This window comes from Orcinus orca, chromosome 2 (assembly GCF_937001465.1).
Source record: "Orcinus orca chromosome 2, mOrcOrc1.1, whole genome shotgun sequence".
NCBI classification, from domain to species: domain Eukaryota; kingdom Metazoa; phylum Chordata; class Mammalia; order Artiodactyla; family Delphinidae; genus Orcinus; species Orcinus orca.
In genome coordinates this window covers 62,364,759-62,390,387 of record NC_064560.1, presented here as the reverse complement: position 1 = coordinate 62,390,387, position 25,629 = coordinate 62,364,759, and the positions used below count along the sequence as shown (strand labels likewise).

General features: G+C 42.6%; 1 protein-coding gene across 1 annotated transcript in view; it reads left to right on the top strand.

The window, feature by feature from the left end:
- Positions 1 to 23,496, top strand: part of TICRR (TOPBP1 interacting checkpoint and replication regulator) — a 50,911-nt gene extending 27,415 nt beyond the window's left edge. The window contains exons 16-22 of the mRNA XM_033402842.2: positions 14,048 to 14,138; positions 15,156 to 15,217; positions 16,630 to 16,764; positions 17,381 to 17,538; positions 19,310 to 21,482; positions 21,608 to 21,733; positions 22,610 to 23,496. Of these exons, the coding sequence (XP_033258733.2) occupies positions 14,048 to 14,138; positions 15,156 to 15,217; positions 16,630 to 16,764; positions 17,381 to 17,538; positions 19,310 to 21,482; positions 21,608 to 21,733; positions 22,610 to 22,722 (2,858 nt within the window). The 3' untranslated portion in view covers positions 22,723 to 23,496. The remainder of the gene's footprint in view (positions 1 to 14,047; positions 14,139 to 15,155; positions 15,218 to 16,629; positions 16,765 to 17,380; positions 17,539 to 19,309; positions 21,483 to 21,607; positions 21,734 to 22,609) is intronic.
- Positions 23,497 to 25,629: the final 2,133 nt, after the last annotated feature.

Here is a 25,629-nt window from a genome sequence, read left to right as displayed (position 1 = left end):
TACAAATAGCTCAATTTCGTTTCTTTTTATGGCTGAGTAATATTCCATTGTATATATGTGCCACATCTTCTTTATCCATTCATCCGATGATGGGCACTTAGGTTGTTTCCATCTCCGGGCTATTGTAAATAGAGCTGCAATGAACATTTTGGTACATGACTCTTTTTGAATTTTGTTTTTCTCAGGGTATATGCCCAGTAGTGGGATTGCTGGGTCATATGGTAGTTCTATTTGTAGTTTTTTAAGGAACCTCCATACTGTTCTCCATAGTGGCTGAACCAATTTCACATTCCCACCAGCAGTGCAAGAGTGTTCCCTTTTCTCCACACCCTCTCCAGCATTTATTGTTTCTAGATTTTTTGATGATGGCCATTCTGACTGGTGTGAGATGATATCTCATTGTAGTTTTGATTTGCATTTCTCTAATGATTAATGATGTTGAGCATTCTTTCATGTGTTTGTTGGCAGTCTGTATATCTTCTTTGGAGAAATGTCTATTTAGGTCTTCTGCCCATTTTTGTATTGGGTTGTTTGTTTTTTTGTTATTGAGCTGCATGAGCTGCTTGTAAATTTTGGAAATTAATCCTTTGTCAGTTGCTTCATTTACAAATATTTTCTCCCATTCAGAGGGTTGTCTTTTGGTCTTGTTTATGGTTTCCTTTGCTGTCCAAAAGCTTTAAAGTTTCATTAGGTCCCATTTGTTTATTTTTGTTTTTATTTCCATTTCTCTAGGAGGTGGGTCAAAAAGGATCTTGCTGTGATTTATGTCATAGAGTGTTCTGCCTATGTTTTCCTCTAATAGTTTGATAGTTTCTGGCCTTACATTTAGGTCTTTAATCCATTTTGAGCTTATTTTTGTGTATGGTGTTAGGGAGTGATCTTATCTCATACTTCTACATGTACCTGTACAGTTTTCCCAGCACCACTTATTGAAGAGGCTGTCCTTTCTCCACTGTACATTCCTGCCTCCTTTATCAAAGATAAGGTGTCCATATGTGCGTGGGTTTATCTCTGGGCTTTCTATCCTGTTCCATTGATCTATCTTTCTGTTTTTGTGCCAGTACCATACTGCCTTGATTACTGTAGCTTTGTAGTATAGTCTGAAGTCAGGGAGCCTGATTCCTCCAGCTCCGTTTTTCGTTCTCAAGATTGCTTTGGCTATTCAGGGTCTTTTGTGTTTCCATACAAATTGTGAAATTTTTTGTTCTAGTTCTGTGAAAAATGCCAGTGGTAGTTTGATAGGGATTGCATTGAATCTGGAGATTGCTTTGGGTACTAGAGTCATTTTCACAATGTTGATTCTTCCAGTCCAAGAACATGGTATATCTCTCCATCTGTTTGTATCATCTTTAATTTCTTTCATCAGTGTCTTATAGTTTCTGCATACAGGTCTTTTGTCTCCTTAGGTAGGTTTATACCTAGATATTTTATTGTTTTTGTTGCAATGGTAAATGGGAGTGTTTTCTTGATTTCACTTTCAGATTTTTCATCATTAGTGTATAGGAATGCCAGAGATTTCTGTGCATTAATTTTGTATCCTGCAAACTTACTGAATTCATTAATTAGCTCTAGTCGTTTTCTGGTAGCACCTTTAGGATTCTCTATGTATAGTATCATGTCATCTGCAAACAGTGACAGCTTTACTTCTTTTCTGATTTGGATTCTTTTTATTTCCTTTTCTTCTCTGATAGCTGTGGCTAAAACTTCCAAAGCTATGTTGAGTAAGAGTGGGCAACCTTGTCTTGTTCCTGATCTTAGTGGAAATGCTTTCAGTTTTTCACCATTGAGGATGATGTTGGCTGTGGGTTTGTCATATATGGCCTTTATTATGTTGAGGAAAGTTCCCTCTATGCCTACTTTCTGCAGGATTTTTATCATAAATGGGGGCTGAATTTTGTCAGAAGCTTTCTCTGCATCTATTGAGATGATCATATGGTTTTTCTCCTTCAAATTGTTAATATGGTTTATCACATTGATTGATTTGCATATATTGAAGAATCCTTCCATTCCTGGAATAAACCCCACTTGATCATGGTGTATGATCCTTTTAATGTGCTGTTGGATTCTGTTTGCTAGTATTTTGTTGAGGATTTTTGAATCTATGTTCATCAGTGATATTGGCCTGTAGTTTTCTTTCTTTGTGACATCCTTGTCTGGTTTTGGTATCAAGGTGATGGTGGCCTCGTAGAATGAATTTGGGAGTGTTCCTCCCTCTGCTATGTTTTGGAAGAGTTTGAGAAGGATAGGTGTTAGCTCTTCTCTAAATGTTTGATAGAATTCGCCTGTGAAGACATCTGGTCCTGGGCTTTTGTTTGTTGGAAGATTTTTAATCACAGTTTCAATTTCAGTGCTTGTGATTGGTCTGTTCATATTTTCTGTTTCTTCCTGATTCAGTCTTGGCAGGTTGTGCATTTCTAAGAATTTGTCCATTTCTTCCAGGTTGTCCATTTTATTGGCATAGAGTTGCTTGTAGTAATCTCTCATGATCTTTTGTATTTCTGCAGTGTCAGTTGTTACTTCTCCTTTTTCATTTCTAATTCTATTGATTTGAGTCTTCTCCCTTTTTTTCTTGATGAGTCTGGCTAATGGTTTATCTATTTTGTTTATCTTCTCAAAGAACCAGCTTTTAGTTTTATTGATCTTTGCGATCGTTTCCTTCATTTCTTTTTCATTTATTTCTGATCTGATTTTTATGATTTCTTTCCTTCTGGTAACTTTGGGGTTTTTTTGTTCTTCTTTCTCTAATTGCTTTAGGTGCAAGGTTAGGTTGTTTATTCAAGATGTTTTCTGTTTCTTAAGGTGGGCTTGTATTGCTATAAACTTCCCTCTTAGAACTGCTTTTGCTGCATCCCATAGGTTTTGGGTCGTCGTGTCTCCATTGTCATTTGTTTCTAGGTATTTTTTGATTTCGTCTTTGATTTCTTCAGTGATCACTTCGTTATTAAGTAGTGTATTGTTTAGCCTCTATGTGTTTGTAGTTTTTACAGATCTTTTCCTGTAATTGATATCTAACCTCATAGCGTTGTGGTTGGAAAAGATACTTGATACAATTTCAATTTTCTTAAATTTACCAAGGCTTGATTTGTGACCCAAGATATGATCTATCCTGGAGAATGTTCCATGAGCACTTGAGAAAAATGTGTATTCTGTTGTTTTTGGATGTAGTGTCCTATAAATACCAATTAAGTCCATCTTGTTTAATGTATCATTTAAAGCTTGTGTTTCCTTATTTACTTTCGTTTTGGATGATCTGTCCATTGGTGAAATTGGGGTGTTAAAGTTCCCTACTATGAATGTGTTACTGTCGATTTCCCCTTTTGTGGCTGTTAGTATTTGCCTTATGTATTGAGGTGCTCCTATGTTGGGTGCATAAATATTTACAATTGTTATATCTTCTTTTTGGATCAATCCCTTGATCATTATGTAGTGCCCTTTGTCTCTTCTAATAGTCTTTATTTTAGAGTCTGTTTTGTCTGATATGAGAATTGGTCTTCCAGCTTTCTTTTGGTTTCCATTTGCATGGAATATCTTTTTCCATCCCCTTACTTTCAGTCTGTATGTGTCTCTAGGTTTGAAGTGGGTCTCTTGTAGATAGCATATATATGGGTCTTGTTTTTGTATCCATTCAGCCAATCTGTGTCTTTTGGTGGGAGCATTTAGTCCATTTACATTTAAGGTAATTATCGATATGTATGTTCCTATTCCCATTTTCTAAATTGTTTTGGGTTCATTATTGTAGGTCTTTTCCTTCTCTTGTGTTTCTTGCCTAGAGAAGTTCCTTTAGCATTTGTTGTAAAGCTGGTTTGGTGGTGCTGAACTCTCTCAGCTTTTGCTTGTCTGTAAAGGTTTTAATTTCTCTGTCAAATCTGAATGAGATCCTTGCTGGGTAGAGTAATCTTGGTTGCAGGTTTTTCTCCTTCATCACTTTAAATATGTCCTGCCACTCTCTTCTGGCTTGTAGAGTTTCTGCTGAAAGATCAGCTGTTAACCTTATGGGGATTCCCTTGTGTGTTATTTGTTGTTTTTCCCTTGCTGCTTTTAATATGCTTTCCTTGTATTTAATTTTTGACAGTTTGATTAATATGTGTCTTGGCGTATTTCTCCTTGGATTTATCCTGTATGGGACTCTCTGTGCTTCCTGTACTTGATTAACTATTTCCTTTCCCATATTAGGGAAGTTTTTAACTATTATCTCTTCAAATATTTTCTCATTCCCTTTCTTTTTCTCTTCTTCTTCTGGAACCCCTATAATTTGAATGTTGGTGCATTTAATGTTGTCCCAGAGGTCTCTGAAACTGTCCTCAGTTCTTTTCATTCTTTTTTCTTTATTCTGCTCTGCAGTAGTAATTTCCACTATTTTATCTTTCAGGTCACTTATCCATTCTTCTGCCTCAGTTATTCTGCTATTGATCCCATCTAGAGTATCTTTAATTTCATTTATTGTGTTGTTCATCGTTATTTGTTTCATCTTTAGTACTTCTAGGTCCTTGTTAAATGTTTTCTTGCATTTTGTCTTTTTCCAAGATTTTGGATCATCTTTACTATCATTATTCTGAATTCTTTTTCAGGTAGACTGCCTATTTCCTCTTCATTTGTTAGGTCTGGTGGGTTTTTATCTTGCTCCTTCATCTGCGGTGTGTTTTTCTGTCTTCTCATTTTACTTATCTTACTGTGTTTGGGGTCTCCTTTTTGCAGGCTGCAGGTTCGTAGTTCCCGTTGTTTTTGGTGTTTGTCCCCAGTGGCTAAGGTTGGTTCAGTGGGTTATGTAGGCTTCCTGGTGGAGGGGACTAGTGCCTGTGTTCTGGTGGAAGTGGCTGGATCTTTTCTCTCTGGTGGGCAGGTCCACGTCTGGTGGTGTGTTTTGCGGTGTCTGTGGACTTATTATGATTTTAGGCAGTCTCTCTGCTAATGGGTGGGGTTGTGTTCCTGTTTTGCTAGTTGATTGGCATAGGGTGCCCAGCACTGTAGCTTGCTGGTCGTTGAGTGAAGCTGGGTGCTGGCATTGAGATGGAGATCTCTGGGAGATTTTTGCCGTTTGTGATTATGTGGAGCTGGGAGGTCTCTTGTTGACCAGTGTCCTGAAGTTGGCTCTCCCACCTCAGAGGCACAGCACTGACTCCTGCCTGCAGCACCAAGAGCCTTTCATCTACACGGTTCAGAATAAGAGGGAGAAAAAGTAGAGAGAAAGAATTAGTAGAAGTAGGAAGAAAGAAAGGAAGGAAGGAAGGAAGGAAGGAAGAAGGAAAGAAAGAAAGGAGAGAGGGAGGGAGGGACGGACGGACAGTGGGAGGAAGGAGGGAAGGAAGGAAAAAAGAAAGAAAAGATAAAATAAAGTAAAATATAATAAAGTTATTAAATTAAAAATAATAATTAAGAAAAAAATTAAAAAAAAAAAACCGGATGGATAGAACCTTAGGACAAATGGTGGAAGCAAAGCTATACAGACAAAATCTCATACAGAAGCATACACATACACACTCACAAAAAGAGGAAAAGGGGAAAAAATCATAAATCTTGCTCTCAAAGTCCACCTCCTCAATTTGGGTGATTCATTGTCTAAAGGAGGGAAGGAAGGAAAGAAAGAAAGAAGATATACTAATATAAAATAAAGCTTTTAAAATTATTAAGAAAAAAATTTAAGAAAAGAAAAAAAACGGACGGATACAACCCTAGGACAAATGGTGGAAGCAAAGCTATACAGACAAAATCGCACACAGAGGCATACACATACACACTCACAAAAAGAGGAAAAGGGGAAAAAAATCATAAATCTTGCTCTAAAAGTCCACCTCCTCAATTTGGGATGATTCGTTGTCTATTCATGTATTCCACAGATGCAGGGTACATCAAGTTGATTGTGGAGCTTCAATCCGCTGCTTCTGAGGCTGCTGGGAGAGATTTCCCTTTCTCTTCTTTGTTCTCACAGCTCCCTGGGGCTCAGCTTTGGATTTGGCCCCGCCTCTGTATGTAGGTTGCCGGAGGGCGTCTGTTTTTCGCTCAGACAGGACGGGGTTAAAGGAGCCGCTGATTCGGGGGCTCTGGCTCACTGAGGCTGTGGGGGAGGGAGGGGCACGGAGTGCGGGGCGGGCCTGCGGCGGCAGAGGCCAGCGTGATGTTGCACCAGCCTGAGGCTCGCCGTGCGTTCTCCTGGGGAAGTTGTCCCTGGATCCCGGGAACCTGGCAGTGGCGGGCTGCACAGGCTCCCCGGAAGAGGGGTGTGGATAGTGACCTGTGCTCGCACACAGCCTTCAACAAAAGCCTTAGCGTCTAATGCCCGTCTCTGGGGACCGCGTTGATAGCCGCGGCTCGTGCCCGTCTCTGGAGCTCCTTTAAGCAGCGCTCTTAATCCCCTCTCCTCACGCACCAGGAAACAAAGAGGGAAGAAAAAGTCTCTTGCCTCTTCGGCAGCTCCAAACCTTTTCCCGGACTCCCTCCTGGCTAGCCGTGGCGCACTAACCCCTTCAGGCTGTGTTCACGCCGCTAACCCCAGTCCTCTCCCTGCACTCCGACAGAAGCCCGAGCCTCAGCTCGCAGCCCCGGCGGGTGAGCAGACAATCCTCCGGGGCTGGTGAGTGCCGGTCGGCACCGATCCTCTGTGTGGGAATCTCCCTGCTTTGCCCTCCGCACCCCTGTTGCTGCGCTCTCCTCCGCGGCTCCAAAGCTCCCCCCCCTCCGCCACCCGCCGTCTCCGCCTGTGAAGGGGCTTCCTAGTGTGTGGAAACCTTTCCTCCTTCACAGCTCCCTCCCACTGGTGCAGGTCCCACCCCTATTCTTTTGTCTCTGTTTTTTCTTTTGCCCTAACCAGGTACGTGGGGAGTTTCTTGCCTTTTGGGATGTCTGAGGTCTTCTGCCAGCGTTCAGTAGGTGTTCTGTAGGAGTTGTTCCACATGTAGATGTATTTCTGGTGTATCTGGCTCCTAACTGCTGGTGGTTTATGCTATCCTTGAAGTTCCTGTCTTATAGATGTATCACTTCAATCTTCACTTCTGTCTTCACATGGCTTTCCACTTTGTGTCTGTGTGTTTCAAATATCTCTCTTCTTTCTCTTACTAGGATCCCCCCAGTTCTTTTTAAATGTTAGGTAGAATTCAGCAGTGAAGCCATCTAGTCCTGGGTATTTTTTGGAAGTTTTTTGATAACAGTTTCATTTTTTTTTACTTGTTATAGATTTATTCAGATTTTCTATTGTTTAGTCTGTTTACAGTTGTTTGTCTTTCTAGGAATTTGTCCATTTCATCTAGGTTTTCTAATTTTCTGCTATGCAATTGTTTGTAGTATTACCTCATAGTCCTTTTTTATTTCTGTAAGTTTGGTAGTTTTATTCTCTCTTTCATAGTTGTTTGAGTGTTCTGTATTTTTTCTTTGTCAATCTAGCTAAAGGTTTGTTAACTTAAAGATCTTTTCAAAGAGCCAACTGTTGGTTTCATTGATTTTTCTATTATTTTTCTACTCTTGATTTCGTTTACTTTCTGTGTAATCTTTATTTTTTCCTTCCCTCTACTTGCTTTGATGTTAGTTTGATCTTTTTCAGTTTTTTTAAGATTAAGGTTTTGTTATTGATTTTTTAAAATACATGCTTTTTTTAAATTTACATCACTCATTGAACAGTTTATCACCATTGTCCTTTTTTTTAAAATTTTTATTTTATATTGGAGTATAGTTGATTTACAATGTTGTGTTAGTTTCAGGTGTACAGCAAAGTGATTTAGTTACACATTATCATATATCCATTCTTTTTCAGACTCTTTTTCCCATATAGGTTATTACAGAATATGGAATAGAGTTCTTTGTGCTCTACAGTAGAAGCTTGTTGATTATCTGTTTTATATATAGTAGTGTATATATGTTAATTCCCAATTCCTAATTACCCCCACCTTTCCCCTTTGGTAACCAAAAGTTTGTTTTCAAAGTCTGAGTCTGTGTCTGTTTTGTAAATGAGTTCATTTGATCATTTTTTTAGATTCCACATATAAGTTATATCATATTTGTCTTTCTCTGACTTACTTCACTTAGTATGATAATCTCTAGGTCCATCCATGTTGCTGCAAATTGCATTATTTCATTCTTTTTTATGGCTAATATTCCATTGTATGTACCATGTCTTCTTTATACATTCCTCTGCTGATGAACATTTAGGTTGCTTCCATGTCTTGGCTGTTGTAAATAGTGCTGCAGTGAACATTGGGGTGCATGTATCTTTTCGAATTATGGCTTTTTCCAGATATATATGCCCAGGAGTGGGATTGCTGGATCATATGGTAGTTCTATTTTTAGTTTTTAAAAGAACCTCCATACTGTTCCCCATAGTGGTTTAGGTACCAATGTAAAGGTACCAGTTTACTTTCCCAACAACAGTGTAGGAGGGTTCCAGGCTTCTTTTTTGTTTTTGTTTTTGACCACGCTGCATGGCTTGTGGGATCTTAGTTCCCTGACTAGGGATCGAACCCGTGGCCCCTGCAATGGAGGCGCGGAGTCCTTACCACTGGACTGCCAGGGAATTCCCCAGACTTCTTTTTTAATACAGCTTTTTACAGGTACAAATTCCCCTCTAAGCGCTGCTTTAGCTTCATCCTGTAAGTTTTGGTATGTTGTGTTTTCAATTTCATCATCTCAAAATATTTTCTAATTTCCCTTGTGATTTTTTTTCTTTGGTCCTTTGGCTATTTAGGAGGGTGTAAATTTTCACATATTTGTTAATTTCACAAATTTCTGTTATTAGTTTCTAATTTCATACCATTGTAGTTGAAGAACATACTTTGTATGATTTTGGTCTTTTTAAATTTTTTGAGACTTGTTTTATGGCCTAACATTTGGGCTGTTCTGGCGAATGTTCTGTGTGTACTTGAGAAGAACGTGTGTTCTGCTCTTGGGTAGAATGCCTATAGATGTCTGTTATGCCTAGTCGGTTTATGGTGTTCAAGTCTTCTGTTTTCTTTTTGATCTTCTGTATAGACGTTCTATCATTGAAATCAGGGTATTAAAGTCTCCAAGTATTATTGTTGACTTATCTATTTTTTTCTTCCTTCAATTCTGTCAGTTTCACGCTTCATAGAGTTTGGGGCCCTGTTGTTAGTTGCGTGTATATGTTTATAATTGTATCACTTAATGGATTGAATTTTTTAAATCAACATGATGAACTTTGTCTTTTGAACGTTTTTTGACTTAAAATCTATTTTGACAATAATATAGCCATGCGAGCTCTCTTTTGCATACAATATCTTTTTCTGTCCTTTTACTTTCAACCTCTTTGTATCTAAAGTGAACTTATAGACAGAATATAGTTGGATCATATTTTTAAAAATCCATTCTGCCAATTTCTGCCTTTTTTTTTTTTAATATTTATTTTTTTTATTTGGTTGTGCTGGGTCTTAGTTGCAGCTCACCAGCTCCTTAGTTGTGGCACATGGGCTCCTTAGTTATGGCATGCATGTGGGATCTAGTTCCCTGACTAAGGATCAAACCTGGGCTCCCTGCATTGGGAGCACAGTCTTAACCACTGTACCACCAGGGAAGTCCCCAATTTCTGCCTTTTAATTGAAACACTTAATCCATTTACATTTAATGTAGTTACTGATAAGGAAGGACTTCTGCCATTTTCTACTTATTTTTTTATATATCTTATACCTCTTTTGTCCTTTCATTTCTCTGTTACTGCCATTTTTGTAGCTGATTTTTTTTTTTGTAGTATACTGTTTCAATTCCCTTCATCTTTTTTTCTGTATATTTTCTAATTATTTTCTTAGTGTTTACCTTGGAGATTACAATTAACACCTTAAATTTAAACCTGTTGAATAATATGACTTAGTTTCAATAGTATACACTCTGTTCCTATATATTTCCATCATATTTAGCAAATTTACAACCATTATTTCTCCCGACTTTTTTCTGCCCTTTTCTCTCTTCTCCTTTTTCTTCTAGGACTCCCAGTGTCTGTATATTGTTATGCTTGATGGTGTCTCACAGGTCCCTTAAGCAGGTTTTGTTCATTCTTCTTTATCCTCTTTTCTTTCTGCTCAGATTGGATAGTTTTGATTGTCTTATCTTCAAGTTTATTGATTTTTCTGCCTGCTCAAATCTGAGGTTGAACCCCTCTAGTGAACTTTTCATTTCAGTTATTGTACTTTTCAGCTCAAAAATTTCTGTTTGGTTCCTTTATATAATTTCTGTCCCTTTATTGGTATTCTCATTTTATTTATCGTTTTCCTTATTTCTTTTAATTCTTTGTTCTTTTTTTTCCTTGAGCTCGTTGAGCATGTTTAGAATATTTGATTTAACATATTTGACCAGTGATTCCAATGTCTGGGATTTCTCAAGGGTGGTTTCTGTCAAATTCTTTTTTCCTGGACACACTTTCCTGTTTCTTTGTATGCTTTGTAATTCTTTTTTGAGAATTAGATATTCTGAATATTACAGTTGGTTAACTCTGGTGATCAAATTCTCCCACTTCTGAGAAATTGCTGATCTTTGCTTATTGAGGGCCTGTCCATTTGTGCGTTTTCCAAACTATTTTTTACAAAGCGTGTATTCCTTCTTGTGTGGTCACTGAAGTTTCTGTTCTGTTATCTCTGTGGTTAGCCAGTGGCCTGACAAAGATTTCCTTAAGTGTCTGGCTCCAGAAAGGTGTTCCTGTCCCTCTAAATCTTCTGTTAGATGCAGTGGGGGAAAGCTGCTGCAGCCTGAGAGAGCAGAAATCAAGGCGAATGTCTGCACCAGCCCCACAGGACTCCACTCTCCAAAGCACACTGACTGAACCAAATTTGGAAGACAGGGTCCCCACTGTCTGCCCTACCACCAGCCATCTGCTCCTAGAATGTGGGCCGCTGTCCCCACAGCTACAGCAGGGCTGAGCAAAGGAGGCTGGTAGCTGGTTTGTGCACGTCATTTACTTACTAAATATCAGCCTCTCCCTTCATCAGGCACTTCCCTGGTTGTCATAAGTGCCAGTGAGGTTCCAGAGTTCCAAAATAGTTTACTCTGATAATTTTTTTCCCTAGTTTACTAGTTGTTTGGGGGGAGGGACCAAACCCTAGAGCTTCCTACTTCCCTGTTTCATGTGATGTCACTTTTTCTGGGGGTTACAATTAAGTATCTTAATTTATCTAGTTGAGGTTAATACCAACTTAATTTCGGGAGTATACAAAAACTTTGCTTCTGTATAACTCTGTTTTCTATCCCCTTCGTTGGGCTATATTGTCATACAGATTACATGTTTATGCATTGTATGCCCATCAGTACATTTGTAATCATTGCTTTATCTTTTAACTCAAAGGAGAAAAGAATTACAAACAAAAATACTTTTTTTTTTTTTTTGCGGTACGCGGACTTCTCACTGTTGTGGCCTCTCCCGTTGTGGAGCACAGGCTCCCGACGCACAGGCTCAGCGGCCATGGCTCACGAGCCCAGCCGCTCCGCGGCATATGGGATCTTCCCGGACCGGGGCACAAACCCGTGTCCCCTGCATCGGCAGGCGGACTCTCAACCACTGTGTCACCAGGGAAGCCCCAAAAATACTTTTATTCTGTCCTTTGCATTTACTTGTATAGTTGCCTTTACCAGTGCTCTTTAATTCTTCACGTGGATTCATGTTACTCTATAGTGCCCTTTCCTTTCATCCTGAAAGACTCCCTGTAGAACTGACATTAATTTTAGGGCTGGTCTGCTAGTGTCAGATTCTCTCAGTGTTGTTTTTTGGGTGTTTCTTTGGAGGTGGAGAGGATGTGCTGATATCTCCTTCATGTTTGAGTAACAGTTTTAGAGGATATAGAATCCTTGAGTCTTTTTCTTTCAGCACTTTGCCTTTCATCACAGTGCCTTTTTGATATCCTATGTTTCTGATGAGAAATCAGCTGTTAATCTTACTGAGGGTTCCTGGTACATGATGGATCACTGCTTTCTTGATTCTTTCAAGATTCTCTCTTCCCCTTTGGCTTCTAACAGTTTGATTATGATTTGTCTGGTGTGGATCTCTTTGACTTTATCATACTTAGGTTTGTTGAGCTTCTTGGCTACGTAATGTCTGTCATCGAACATCGGAAGTTTTCAGCCAGTATTTCTTCAAATATTTTTTCTGCCTCTTTCTCTCCTCTTCCTCCAGGACTCCCACTGTGCCTATGTTATTATGCTTGATTGTGTCGTATGGGTGTCTGAGACTGTTCTTTTTTCTTTTTGTCCCTCAGACTGGATAATCTCAATTACTTGTCTTCAATTTGTTGATTCTTTCTTCTGCCACCTCGTATCAACTGCTGGGCCCCTCTAATGAGTTTTTCATTTTAGATAGTGTACTTTTCAACTTCAGAATTTCTATTTGGTTCTGTTTTTTAATGATATCTCTCTTTATTGACATTCTCTGTTTGGCAAGTCATCAGGCTCATTCATACATTCCTTTAGTTCTTTAGATATGATTTTTTTTTTCCTTTGGACATATTTCAGATAGCTAATTTAAGGTCTTGGGCTAATAAATTCAGTGTCTGGACTTCCTCAGGGATGCTTTCTGTTGAATGATTTTTTTTTTTCCCACTGTGTGTGGGCCATTCTTTCTTGTTTCTTGTCTCATATTTTTTGTTGACAACTGGACATTTTAAATAATGAGTCAACTCTGATGATCAGATTGCCACTGTTCCAGGGCAGGGTTTGTTGTTATCATTACTGCTTTTGTTTACTTTCCTGAACTAAGTCTTTTAAGTCTGTATTCTGTCATGTGTAGCCACTGAAGTCTCTGCTTGGTTAGCTTAGTGGTCAGCTAAGGATTGGACAGAGATTTTCTTACATGCCCAGAACCAGTAAGTTTCCCAGCCTTTGCTGAGGGGCCCTATGTGTGCATTGGCTCGTGTCTTCAATAATCAGCCAGACATTTTACAACTCTTTCTGTTTTCCAGAGCCTCAAGGTCAGCCAGAGGTGACAGCTAAGGGCCTTCTTGGGTCCATCCTGGGCATGCACACAGCCCTACCACGCATGTACTTCTAGGGTCCCAGGAGTGTGTCAGAAGTCAGCAGAGTCCCTTAGGGACATCTCACTCCCCAGTTTTCCCATCTAAACTTTTGGTCAGCTTGTGGTTTGCCCCAAGTGTTATCACCACCTCAGGCAGCTGTGGTGTTTACAGTTGCTGCTGATTGTTTTCAGTAAATGCTCCCTGGGAAAAAGTTGTTTGCATTGGATGAGTTCTGAGTCAGGTCAAATAAAGACAGGCCTTGTGAGTGGGATTTTCCAGGGAACCGCCAGACAGGCCAAATAGTTATCTGGGAATGGGGCTTTGGAGGAGCTTGGATCCCATTCTGTTCCATCCAGAGGCTCTTGGGCTGTTGGTTTTCACTGTAATTATGGGCTTTTGGTTCTCAAGGCTACCACAGGCCTAGGGAGAGGAGGTTGGGATTGGGGCAAGTTAAAGTTCCACAAAGCTTGCTATTCTTAATGAGATTCAGCTGCTTTTGTTGAATAAATACTCCCTGGATTGTTCCAAACTGGTTAATTGCCAGAGTTCTGGAAAAATTGATTTTGAATTTTTGCCAGTGTTCTCGTTCCTTTAATGGAGGAGAGTTTTTTTAAGAGGTCCTTACTCCACATTCCTGCTGACATCACTCTTCTTTATAGTCATTTTTATCTCCCTTAAAACCAGTCCTCCCATGAGTAGCTTGCATACCTACTCTATTGAGAAAACTTATGCCAGAGCATAAGTTAGATTTATCGTTATATTAAATATCTTATTGCATGACACATCAGCATTTTCACATGCTTTATTTCATTTAATCATAAATACAAGAACCACCAAGTAGGTGCACAGATGTGTTAGCCCAAATAAATGAGAACTTTTCACTTTTTCAGGAATATTATCTTAAAATTTTACATTGGCTTATTTATTATTAAACTCTAATAGTGTTGATAAATTGTTATATCATGTTAAATTGAGTCTTATGGTTAGACCTTGGTCCAAAAGACCATTAAGAGCCACTCCGGCTAAACATTAGACCATATTTAAGTTCAAACTGTTCCCTTTGCCTTGCTCTTCCTTCTTGATAAGATTATGTGAAATTTATCCTTTTTACATTTTAGGTTATCGCAAGCTGCTAACCAAGAGTGTGGCCGAGACTCCAGTACATAAGCAAATCTCCAGAAGGCTGCTTCATAGACAGATCAAGGGCAGGTAAATGACATCCTTGTCTATCTTCTTCATACACCTGCACAGCCCTCCTAATCTTATGGGCCATGTTTACCTTCTCATGACCTTTGTGACTCTAGTCTCAACTGTGTTGCTTATAATCAAAGAGCATTCTGTAGATTTTATGGGGGCTGGAGATCCATACAGAATGTACTCTTTGTGTCTCGCCTCTTTCACTTGGCATAATTATTGAGATTTATCCATGTTGCATATATCAGTAGTTCCATTTTATTGCTGAGTAGTATTCCATTTGAATGCATACTGCCTGATTTAAAAATCTATTCATGTGTTGACCTGGGGAAGGAGGGAGTCTCACTGCCAGGCAAGGCTGGAAGTCTGGGATCCCAACTTGGCCTGTGGTGGGACCACAGCTTGCCATGGCACTTGGAGTAGGGCAGTTCTGGTCTGAAAGTTTCTGTCTTGCTTGGCTGCCTCTTTCCTGGTTCTTTGGCTAGGAGAGCTAGCTATCCTTAGGGCCGTTTTCATCTGCACCTCTTGGTGTATCGGGGTTGTCAGGTTGTCGAGCGCCCAATCCAGGAGCTCTGGGGGCTCGCTGCCCTGTCTCTTCTCAGGTCCTAAAGTCCCAAGCCTCTTCTCTCCACCTTTGAGAGTCTTACGCTTCCTTTATATGTAATATCCAGGGTTCTTAGCTGTACATAACAGGGAGAATGGGGAGAAGTGCATCTACTCCTCCTTGTCAAGGCTCCATTTGGACATTATTTGTGTGTGGATTTTACACACTTGTGCATGTTTATCTACAGGGTAAATTGTAAGAAGTGAAATTTGTGGGTCAGAAGGTATACATATTTTTAACTTTATGTTGTCAAACTGCTTTCCAAAAAAAAATATTCTTACCATTTCATTCTTGACAGTAATGTGTGAGAGTGCTTGCCAAAGACCACTTGTGGTCTTTGTTACCTTGTGAGGTGTGAACCTGTAGCTCTTTGACATGCATCATTTATGAGTGGTGTTGAATAATCCTTGTACTTGCTGTTCCTCAAGGTCCTCTGATCCTGGTCCTGAAATTGACGTTGTTGAAGAGTCCCCGGAAAAAGGAGATGATGGTATTACCTACTTTTGTTTTTTTTTAGGGTTCTCAGTTTTTGTGTTTCCTCTGCTTTCTGTGAAAGCTATTCTATACTGGTATTATCGCTCAGCATAGCCTAAGATACTTTACAGACATTATGACAGCTCTGGGCCCACAATGTATATCAGTACATATTTACTGGTGAATGGTCTTTTACATAGAATGTACTGAGAGTTTCTGGAGAAGAAATATTTTTACACAAGAGAAATGGGATTCAGAGTGAAAGCTAAACTACTACGTTAATATAAAGTGCTGTGGCTTTTTTTAAAAATATATATTTATTTGTTTGTTTATTTTGGCTGCACTGGGTCTTAGTTGCAGCATGCAGGATCTTTTAGTTGTGGCATGCGGACCCTTAGTTGCGGCATGCGTGCGGGGTCTAGTTCCCCGACCAGGGATTGAACTTGAGTCCCCCTGCATTAGGAGCGTGGAGTCTTACCCACTGGACTACCAGGGAAGTCCCCTGTGGCTTATTTTTAAAGTATACATGATGATGGGGCTTCCCTGGTGGTGCAGTGGTTGAGAGTCCCCCTGCCAATGCAGGGAACACGGGTTCGTGCCCCGGTCTGGGAAGATCCCACGTGCCACAGAGCGGCTAGGCCTGTGAGCCATGGCCGCTGAGCCTGTGCGTCCAGAGCCTGTGCTCGCAACGGGAGAGGCCACAACAGTGAGAGGCCCGCGTACCACAAAAAAAAAAAAGTATACATGATGAAGGAGGGGTTTCCAAAAACTAACTTCTTTAAATCAAGTAGTTTATGTTTATTGTAGAAAAATTAGAAAACACAGAGAAGCCAAGAATTTAGTTATCACTTGGTAATCCCACAAATTAGAAATAAGTCTGTTGAGGGAGGAGATATGGGGATATATGTACACATATAGCTGATTCACTTTGTTATACAGCAGAAACTAACACACCATAGTAAAGCAATTATACTCCAATAAATACGTTTTAAAAAAGAGAAAGAAAAATAACTATTAACATTTAGCTTTAATAATACTCTTACAGGTGTTGTTTCTATACAAATATGTGTAACATAAATATGAAAACTCATTTTTAAACTTTTTAACAACTCACACTATACAAACCTTTTTTCACTCTACATCATTCTTAAAGGTGGCAGGTTATGAAATTTCTGCAGATTATAGTGGGGGGGGGTCAGGGTTTTTTTGGTTTTTGGTTTTTGTGGGGTTTTTTTGGTTTTTTTGGTACTTTGTTGGGGCCACGTATCATATCCCTCTTAGCTTTGTCTCACTTCAGAGATCTCAAAGTCAACAGCTTGTCAAATTTCCATCTTGTATGTGGTGTTACATAAATCTTACCCATTTAATATGTGGGGAAGCGTCAAGCTTGCATTTCTTGTCAGAACTAACTGTGATTAGTTCTTGTAGAAGTAAGTTTGAGACGAAGTCCTCGAATCAAGCAGTTGGCATTCAGCAGGAAAAATTCTGGTTCCTTCTACTCTGTGTCTCAACCAAAGTCTCGAAGTATACAACGAGTTCACTCATTCCAGCAAGTCAAGTCAGGTAACAGTGCTTGCCTACCTGTCTTCAGAGGTCCATGCAGATTTGGTGGGAAGTGTTGTTGGGAAAAGAATGAAGTTTGACGTTGGAGAAATAGAATAGGTATAAATATTTGATGTTCAGAGTGATGACCAGATGAACAATCCATGGCCACTGTTATCAGAGTCATCCGTTTAGATTCCTATGGCTGGCTGTCCACATTATCCTCATGGGTAATTCATTCATTCAAGAGGAAATTACCTGTAATTTCTACCATATGTTCAGATCCTACAGAAAGGCATCTCCAGGTGGCAGGTGCTGTTTGTCCTTCATTCTTTTATCATTATTAGCTTGGATTATCAGATATGTCTTTTTATGTTTGTCTTTGCAAATTAAATTATTTCAGTTGCCTACATCTCCTAACACAGGGACTGGGCTTGATATGCAGTGTTAAAATTCAAGAAGGCAGCAATTACTGGACTGCTGTCATAATTAGGTGGGATCTGCCCCTATTTGCTCTAAAAGAATTATCATCTTTCTCGTATGGACTGGCTGTTTTATGGGTATTTGGTGCGGGAGGCGGGTGGGGGGCGCAGGAGTTGAGAAAGGATGAAATATTGTAACTGTTTTTGACTTGCAGACCAAAGAGAAAATTCTCCAATCCAAAGTATTCGGTCTCCCAAGAGGCTTCTTTTTGGGGCAGTGTCTGAGATGATCAGTCCCTCTGAGAAGGGTTCAGCTCGAATTAAAAGGCCTTCAGGAAACACATTGGATTCTGAAATACCTATAGCTTATCAGGTATAAAATTACGATGATGTTTCAGATAGTATAGTTTGGGGAGCATGTAGTCATGGACAAGGAAAACCACTGAGTCCAGTAGGGAAGAGAAGATAATAACAGAGATTTGAGGTGGTTGGGGTTGACTTGAATGAATGATTATTGGGTGTATGGGGACTTAGGTAGCAGTTGGGCTGAGGCCAAGGTGGCAGGGAGGAGATAGATCTCGCCCTACTCTCTTGGCTTCATCTTCCATTTATATTGGACACTACGTATACATACTTCTTAAATGTGCAGTAGCATTCATCTGTTTCTGTTAGATTGCCCACTCAATCCAGTCACCCATGTTAGAAACCTGGGAGTCATCCTGGACTTCCCCCTCTCCTCAGGCCTGGCTACTCAATTAGTCCTGCCCATTTTACTGACAAACTATCTCATACTCATTCCCTCTTCTCCATCCCTGCAGTTCCTGCCCTGGTTCAGTTCTGCCTGGAACACTTCAGTAGCCTCTTCTCTCTCAAATTCATCCTGTCCCCAGAGGTCAGAGGGACCTTTGTGACCCCAGTGGACGCTCCTCTGACCACATCACTTTGCTTGAAGCTCTACAGACTTCATCTGCTAAAGCAGGGTTTTCTAAGTTTTTCTAAAATGGAACCCTGTGTTCAAAGATAATAATCTTTGTTTCGAAACCCAAAAACTGCTTAGGATGGAGGAGGATATGGAGGGAACTGTGGGGAAGGGTTTGAAAACCACAGATCTATAGGACCATGTTCATTCTCCTCCGTGGACAGGCAAGGACCTCCATGATCTGATCCCTGCTCAGCCATCTCTGCTTCACACTCCACCTTCCCAGCAGCCTCAGATGCACACAACTGCTGTTTTTTGCTTTTGTGCCTTTGCTTACACTGTTTTCTATGCCTGAAGTTCCCTCTCCCCCACTTTCCCACCTTTTGTCTTCACCTGCTGACACCCATTCTTTTAAGACCTGACTCGCTATTCCTATTCCCTCTTTCTCCCCTTTGCTGGGTTAGATAGCCAACCTTCCCGGTGCTCCCACATTGTCCCATGCGTGCCCCTGTCATTGCATTGGCCATACTATATATCTGTCTGTATCCCACATGAAATGCCAACTAGACCAGGACTCCCTTGAGATGATCAGATAAGATTAAACAATAGGTGTTGGACCTCCTTACCTGTTGGAGTATTTAACTGCATTTTTGCAAGAAAGAAGGGAAGTTTTTTGCTGGAGAGTTTCCTTTCTGAGATGTTATCTTTGAGGCTGTGCCTTATATATCCATATATTCCATGTTCCACCTCATCCCCCCGGGCCTCCTCCCGCACACACATTGCCTAGCACATAGCAGGTACTTAAAAGCACATGTTGAATGCAGATCAACAGCAGGTGATGTGGCTCCGAAAGGTTTAGGCAAAGATCAGAAATAGTTGTCTCATTGAAGAAGATAGCTGAGAGTAGTGGAGTGACAGAGTTAGAGTTAGAGGCAAAGCATGTTTTAGCTGTAGTATGCAAATTATTAAAACTATTTGTCTTAGGAGAAGAAACTAAGATTGGATACAGTGCTTGGTGCTAGAAAAAGTGGACATGTAAAATCTGGGTCATGTTTTGGAAGTGGAAACGTGTCACTATACAAAATCCAACTTAAGATCATTCCTTTGGCTGACTATATAAATCTTCCAAATTTGACTTTTTAATCATCTTAGACATTATTAAAACACTCTTCAGAGAATATGGGTTATGATGTTCAAGCACTGAAATAAGCATTTTTCTTTACAGACTCCTGAGAAGAGTTACTGGAAATCTCCAGTCTTTTCTAAACCTACACCAGGAAAGTTCCCTCATACGCCACGAACTCCGTTGCGCACTCCTGAAAGGCTGCAAAAATCCCCTGCAGAAATGACCCCTGCCAAACAGGTCATTTTTAAGGAGTTCTTAAAAGACTCCTCACACGGCTGGCATTCGCCATCTCGACGAAAAGCCACTCCTCAGAAAGGACACTCCCTGGCAGAAGGTCACTCTCCTCTTGAAAAAATACTGAGAACTCCCCAAAGACAAGGTGGCCAGCCACCTAGATTTTTGCAGAATTCTGCTTGGCCACGTTTGGTGAATTCCAGTCCAGAAAGCACCTCCCGTCCGGCAGCCCTGGTTTCGTCAACTGCCCAGACCAGGAGTGCGTGTCTGACTCCCATCAAGTACTCTCCTCGAATCCCTTTGAGGGCAGCAGCCTCGGGGGTCCGAAGACGCGCTGCCTTCGTGGGCACACCTCCAAGTCAGAAACGCCAACTCCTCCGTGGCTCCGGAGCATCTCAGGCAGAGAAGCTGGCGCAGCCATGGAATGATGCTGTCGGAAGCCCAGAGAAACCAGGGAACACAGCTCTGACTTCTCCAAAGAAACCTATTCCCTCTCCTTCATGTGGTATTTCCGAGAAGACTCCATTTGGGAATTTTTCTATAGAATCTCCTCCCTCTGGAGAACTGGATTGGCAAGAGGCCCAGAAATCACCCAGTGTAGCCACATCTCCCTCCTGTCCTGCTCCCTTGACTCCCCACAAAGCCTCACAGATAGCTAGATCTGACCTCCTACCGCCTCCACCCCCTTCTAAAATTGGGAAAAGGCATAAAAAGACTTCTAAAACAGAAAGAAACTTCCAGGAGGGCCAGCCTAACAGCTCTGCTGTTCTGAGAGTTGCCACAACTGACAACCCAGCTGCCATCACAGATGCTAGAAAGAACCAGAAGGAAGAGACCCTCTCTCCTCCATCTCCTCCTGAAAGACATAGTTACCCTGGGACTAGCTTTGGGAGTCACTGGCATACATCCTCTCCTTTGCTTATTGCAAGAGACTCGGAGTATCTCACTCTCCTGGATGAAGCTGCTGAGCACCATAGCAGTGATAACTTAAAAAGCAACGTTTCACCAGTGAAAGAAGGTGAGGGGTCAAGGATGGGTACTTATGAGAAGCCGTCTCTGTGTAACCCCAGGATTCCTCCCTCTTCTCCTTCCTCTGGGCCCAGCTCTCCCCTGACACCCTGCTATGACCTGCGTTGCACCGCAGACAGGAAGCAGCGCCAGGCTGCTGCCCAACTAGAGAATCTGCAGGCGTCAGCCTGGCCCTCCAGAGCCTCTGCCAGCCCACAGACCTATGAGGTTGAGCTGGAGATGCAAGCTTCTGGCCTTCCCAAGCTTCGAATTAAAAAGATAGACCCCAGCTGTCTGTCAGAAGCCGAGCCCCTGCGAAGGGAGGAGAGCTCTCTGGGAGAGGAGAGCTGCCTCCCTGGTCTCAGCGTGCCCAGGGCCAGCAAGTCCTCAGGCAAACCCGAAGCCACCTACCTGTCGCCCCCCTGCCTTCGCCCCTCGCACGGCACCCCCGGCAAGAGTGGGGGACAGACCTATATCTGCCAGTCCTGTACCCCCACCCGCTGCTCCTCTAGTACCCCCTCTCCATTTCAGACAGAAATTGGGGTTCCTTGGACACCATCACCCAAGCACAGCGGGAAGACAACTCCTGACACAATTAAAGACTGGCCCCGCCGGAAGAGGGCAGTGGACTGCAGCCTCAGCTCCTCTGCTGGGAGGAGCGAGGTCGGTACAGACCTTCCTGGGGGAGTGTCGCTGCTGGAGCCAGAGGGGAAGGAGCGAGGCCTTGAACTCAGCATCACCAAGACCCCCATCTTGGGGGATTTTGAGCTCGAGGGGGTGTGTCAGCTGCCAGACCAGTCACCTCCCAGGGACAGTGAGCCTAAGGCTGAGGAAGCCTTCTCCTGGGGACAGTTTGGGTTGGGCTCTCGGAAGAGACTCCTTTCTGCCAAGGAGGAGGCTGAGTGTCAAACCAAAAGAGTCTGTGACAAGCAGAGAGGAGACTCCCAAGTCAGTAAGAGTGAAGACAGGTCTCCAGGCACGGGTGTGTGGCAGCTCCCCTCCACGGCAGGCGACGAGGTGTTTGTTTCAGGTGAGTTGGCCGCCGTGCAGCTCTGTCGGGCGTGTTGGCCAGGAGGCACCGCAGAGACGCCTACTGGGATGGCTGGGGCTTCCTTGTGAGGGCTGCGGGCTGTGCTGACCGTGCTGTTGCTGCAGGTGCCACCCCGCCTCCTGGCTGTGCCGTGCGGAGCTGCCTCTCTGCCAGCGGTCTGCAGGCGCTGACCCACTCTCCGCTGCTGTTCCACGGGAAGGCACCCTCCTCTCAGTGTAAAGACACCAGAGGTAATTTGTTGAAGGTTCTAAAGATGTTACCAGGATCAATCTTCTATCCTTTGGTTAGCTCTATCCCAAGCTAGCTCGGGGTTTTCAGGCACTTGCATCTTGCAGGAGTCGTAGGGACTGCCACAGTTTGGGATGGTTTTATCCCTGCAGTGTCATGTGCCCTTCCCAGAGAAATACCACTTTAGAACTTATGTGTATTTGAACCAAAAAACCCCTCAACATCCTACCAAATTACTTCAGCTTCTTGAAGACAGTGACAGAAGCTGGCACACAATCACTTCCTGCTCGTCTGTGGTCGCTGGGATCTGAGGGGAAAGCAGCATGAGTGGTAGGTGGTGTGTGCAGAGCCAGTCATTTCCCCTCGGGGGTTATACCCCTGTGTTTCCATACATTCAGTCTGAGAACGGACTGGCTATTATAATCAGCCTTCAGACCCTAGGATTCCCCTCGACCCCACCTGGAAAGAACGGGATTCACCCTGTTAGCTGCACTGGTTAGAGAGGTTTCCTCCTTCTGCTAGAACTGCAGCGGGGTGCAGGAGGTGGGGCTCTTCAGTGGCTCTCTTTCCTCAAGACCATGATAGAAATCATGCAAAACCGCCACAGATCTGAGACAAAAAGAACGGCATAGTATCAAACTGAAGTGCCACAGGTATTCTGTGTTTTCACAATTACTTGTTGCTGTCAGCTCCATGCTGACAGTAAGGGCAGAGGGCTTTGAAATAGTATAGGTAGTGTGTCTGTGGGATGAGAGAACCTACAAGCAATGCTGGTTTTAAGTCCATCTTAACGTGTAACCCTCTGCAGTTGAAGCCCATTTTCTTTTGTTCTGTTCTCAGTTACTTCCTGTATGCTAAGTCTTTCTGCCTTTTTCTAGATGAGGATGTGGATGTATTCTCCCCCACGGCAGAAGACTCTCCTTTCAGCCGAGCATTCTCCAGGAGACGTCCCATCAGCAGAACTTACACACGGAAGAAGCTGATTAGCTAGTCAGGATGGAACTGGTTGGGGGACTTATAACTACAAACAAACACTACTGAGCTTGCCCAGAGCTACCACACTTCTTAACAGAAGTGCTCTGACAGCAGTTTTCTCTGGATGTACAAGGAATTCCAGACATGTATTTTAAAAGAATTCTTAGTAATGTACCCAGAAACTCGGTTCATTTGAGCCAGGGCCCTACTGGTCTGCTCATCATATGTAACCCTCAGTTTGCTGCACAGAAACAGGAATAACCAAGGCTTAATGGAACTTAGGAAATTTAAAACATGAAGGTGAGGTCAGCCAGGTCCCCATGGGCATAAAGAAACTGGGGCCTGGTCCCAAGCCTCCTTTACCATGATCAGCTTTCAGATTCCCACATGAATGCCTTCAAGTTTTCAAATCCCCCTTGTGGAGTCTGTCCACCTCCAAGCCCAGCCCTAACCCACAATGCCTGCCCTGCCTTAGTAAGGTGGTATAGCTGGTGGTGTAACTCAGGCAGCCTGGGAGTCAGGAACCAGACAAGGAACTGTTAAGCTCAGGATCCCATTCCACCCCACCCCAGCTGTGACCATGGCAAGTTCAGACCACTCTGCTTCACTTACGAAATGGGAGAAGGACCCCTACACATCGGTCCCTCACAGAGCTGCTATAGGCCAGGAGCCCAAGACAGAGGCAGTGCCTGGAGGTGGAAGCAGCATCCGCCAAACAGAAGACTGGCATGGGGGCAGAATAAATCTTTTGCATTCCCTGTGTAACAATAAAATCATCTCTAGCTACTTGGCATTCAGTGCATTTCTGTAGAACACTCCAGCCTGAGGTTAAATGTGACCATGGTCCAGCTCTAGTGGTTTCTGGAGCAGCCACATCTCAAGGTCTGCCCCGAGAGTCGGCTAGTCCCTGGCACAGTTCCCACCATTCACAGGGAGACTCACCTGAGTCGTGGATATGCCCAGAGCACCCCGTGGACCAGTTTGCTGTCAAGTCTTGGCCAGGAGCTTCACTAACAGAGCTGATTCAACAGTCTCATGGTCTCTGAAAAACTTTCAAGCCTGTTGTGTTCCCAAACCTGAGTCTTACTATGATCTTGTAAATCAAACTCTAAGTGAAAATTCCCATTTCTCCCTCCAGAGGTTACTGTCATTTATTTTAAAATGGTTTTTGAAACTCTTGATACTACTAAGCTTTTCAGTCCCCTCCCCCCCGCAATATACATAAGACCATTTAAACCACAACCCTGTTGCCATTGACTGTTCTGTGACAAGCCTTGGCTGAACTTCAGAACCAACAGCACACACATCAGCGTGAGACCAGAATAATCCTTCTGAAACTCAAGCCAAAAGGTGGCAGAAGGAGAGAGACAAGATGGCAGAGTAGGACTTGAGCTCACCTCCTCTCACGAAAACACCAAAATCACAACTGACTGCTGAACAACGATCAACAAAAAAGACTTGAACCTACCAAACAAGATATTCTACACCCAAAGACCAAGAAGAAGCCACAACAAGACAGGAGGAGGGGCACATTAGTGATATAATCAAATCCCATACCTGTGGAGTTTCTCCCACATGAGTGAAAGTTCTGAGCCCCACGTCAGGCTCCCCAGCCTGGGGTTCTGGCATTGGGAGGAGGAGCCCCCAGAGCATTTGGCTTTGATGGCCAGCTAGACTTGAGTACAGGAGCTCCACAGGACTGGGGGAAACAGGGACTCCATCCTTAGCACACAAAATGTTCACAAGCACTGGGGCCCAGGACAAAGCAGTAACTCCATTACAGCTTGGACCCAGACCTACCTGTGGATCTTAGAGGATCTCCTGGGGAGGTGGGGGTCAGCTGTGGCCCACTGTGGGGACAACGACACTAGTGGTGGATGCCCCAGGCAACACTCATTGGTGTGAGCTCTCCCAGAGGTTGCCATTTGGCCATCAAGACCTGGCCCTGCCCAACAGCTTGCAGGCTCCAGTGCTGGGATGCCTCAGGCCAAACAACCAATAGGGTGGGAAAACAGCCCCACTCATCAGCAAACAGGCTGCCTAAAGTCATCCAGAGCCAATAGCCTATAAACACCCTTTGACATGGCTCTGCCCACCTGAGGGACAAGACCCAGCTCCACTCACCAGTGGGCAGGCACCAGTCCCTCCCACCAGGAAGCCTGCACAAGACTCTTAGACCAACCTCACCCACCAGCAGGTAGGTACCAGTACCAAGTATTAAAATCCTGCAGCCTGAGAAACAGAGACCACAGACAAAGTTAGACAAAATGAGACGGCACAGAAGTATGTTCCAGACAAAGGAACAAGATGAAACCACAGAAGAACAACTAAGTGAAGTGGAGATAGGCAATCACCCTGAAAAAGAATTCCGAGTAATGATAGTAAAGATAACAAGATCTCAGAAAAAGAATGGAGGCACAATAGTGAAAGGATACAAGAAATGTTTAATAAAGAGCTAGAAACTTTAAAAAACAGAGATGAACAATAACTGAAACGAAAAATACACTAGAAGGAATCAGTAACAGAATGAGACAGAAGAACGAATAAGTGAGCTGGAAGACAGATTAGTGGAAATTACTGCTGTGAAAGAGAATAAAGAAAGAAGAATGAAAAGAAATGAGGACAGTCTCAGAGCCTGGGACAACATTAAATGCACCAACATTTGCATTATAGTGGTCCCAGAAGAAGAGAAAAGGGGTCTGAGAAAATATTTGCAGAGATAATAGCCGAAAACTTCCCTAACTTGGGAAAGGAAACACTCAAGTCCAGGAAGCACAGAGAGTCCCATACAGGATAAACCCAAGCAGGAACACGCTGAGACACATATTAATCAAACTGACATAAATGAAAAACAAAATATTAAAAGCAACAAGAGAAAAGCAACAAATAACATGCAAGGGAGTTTCAGCTGATTTTTCAGCAG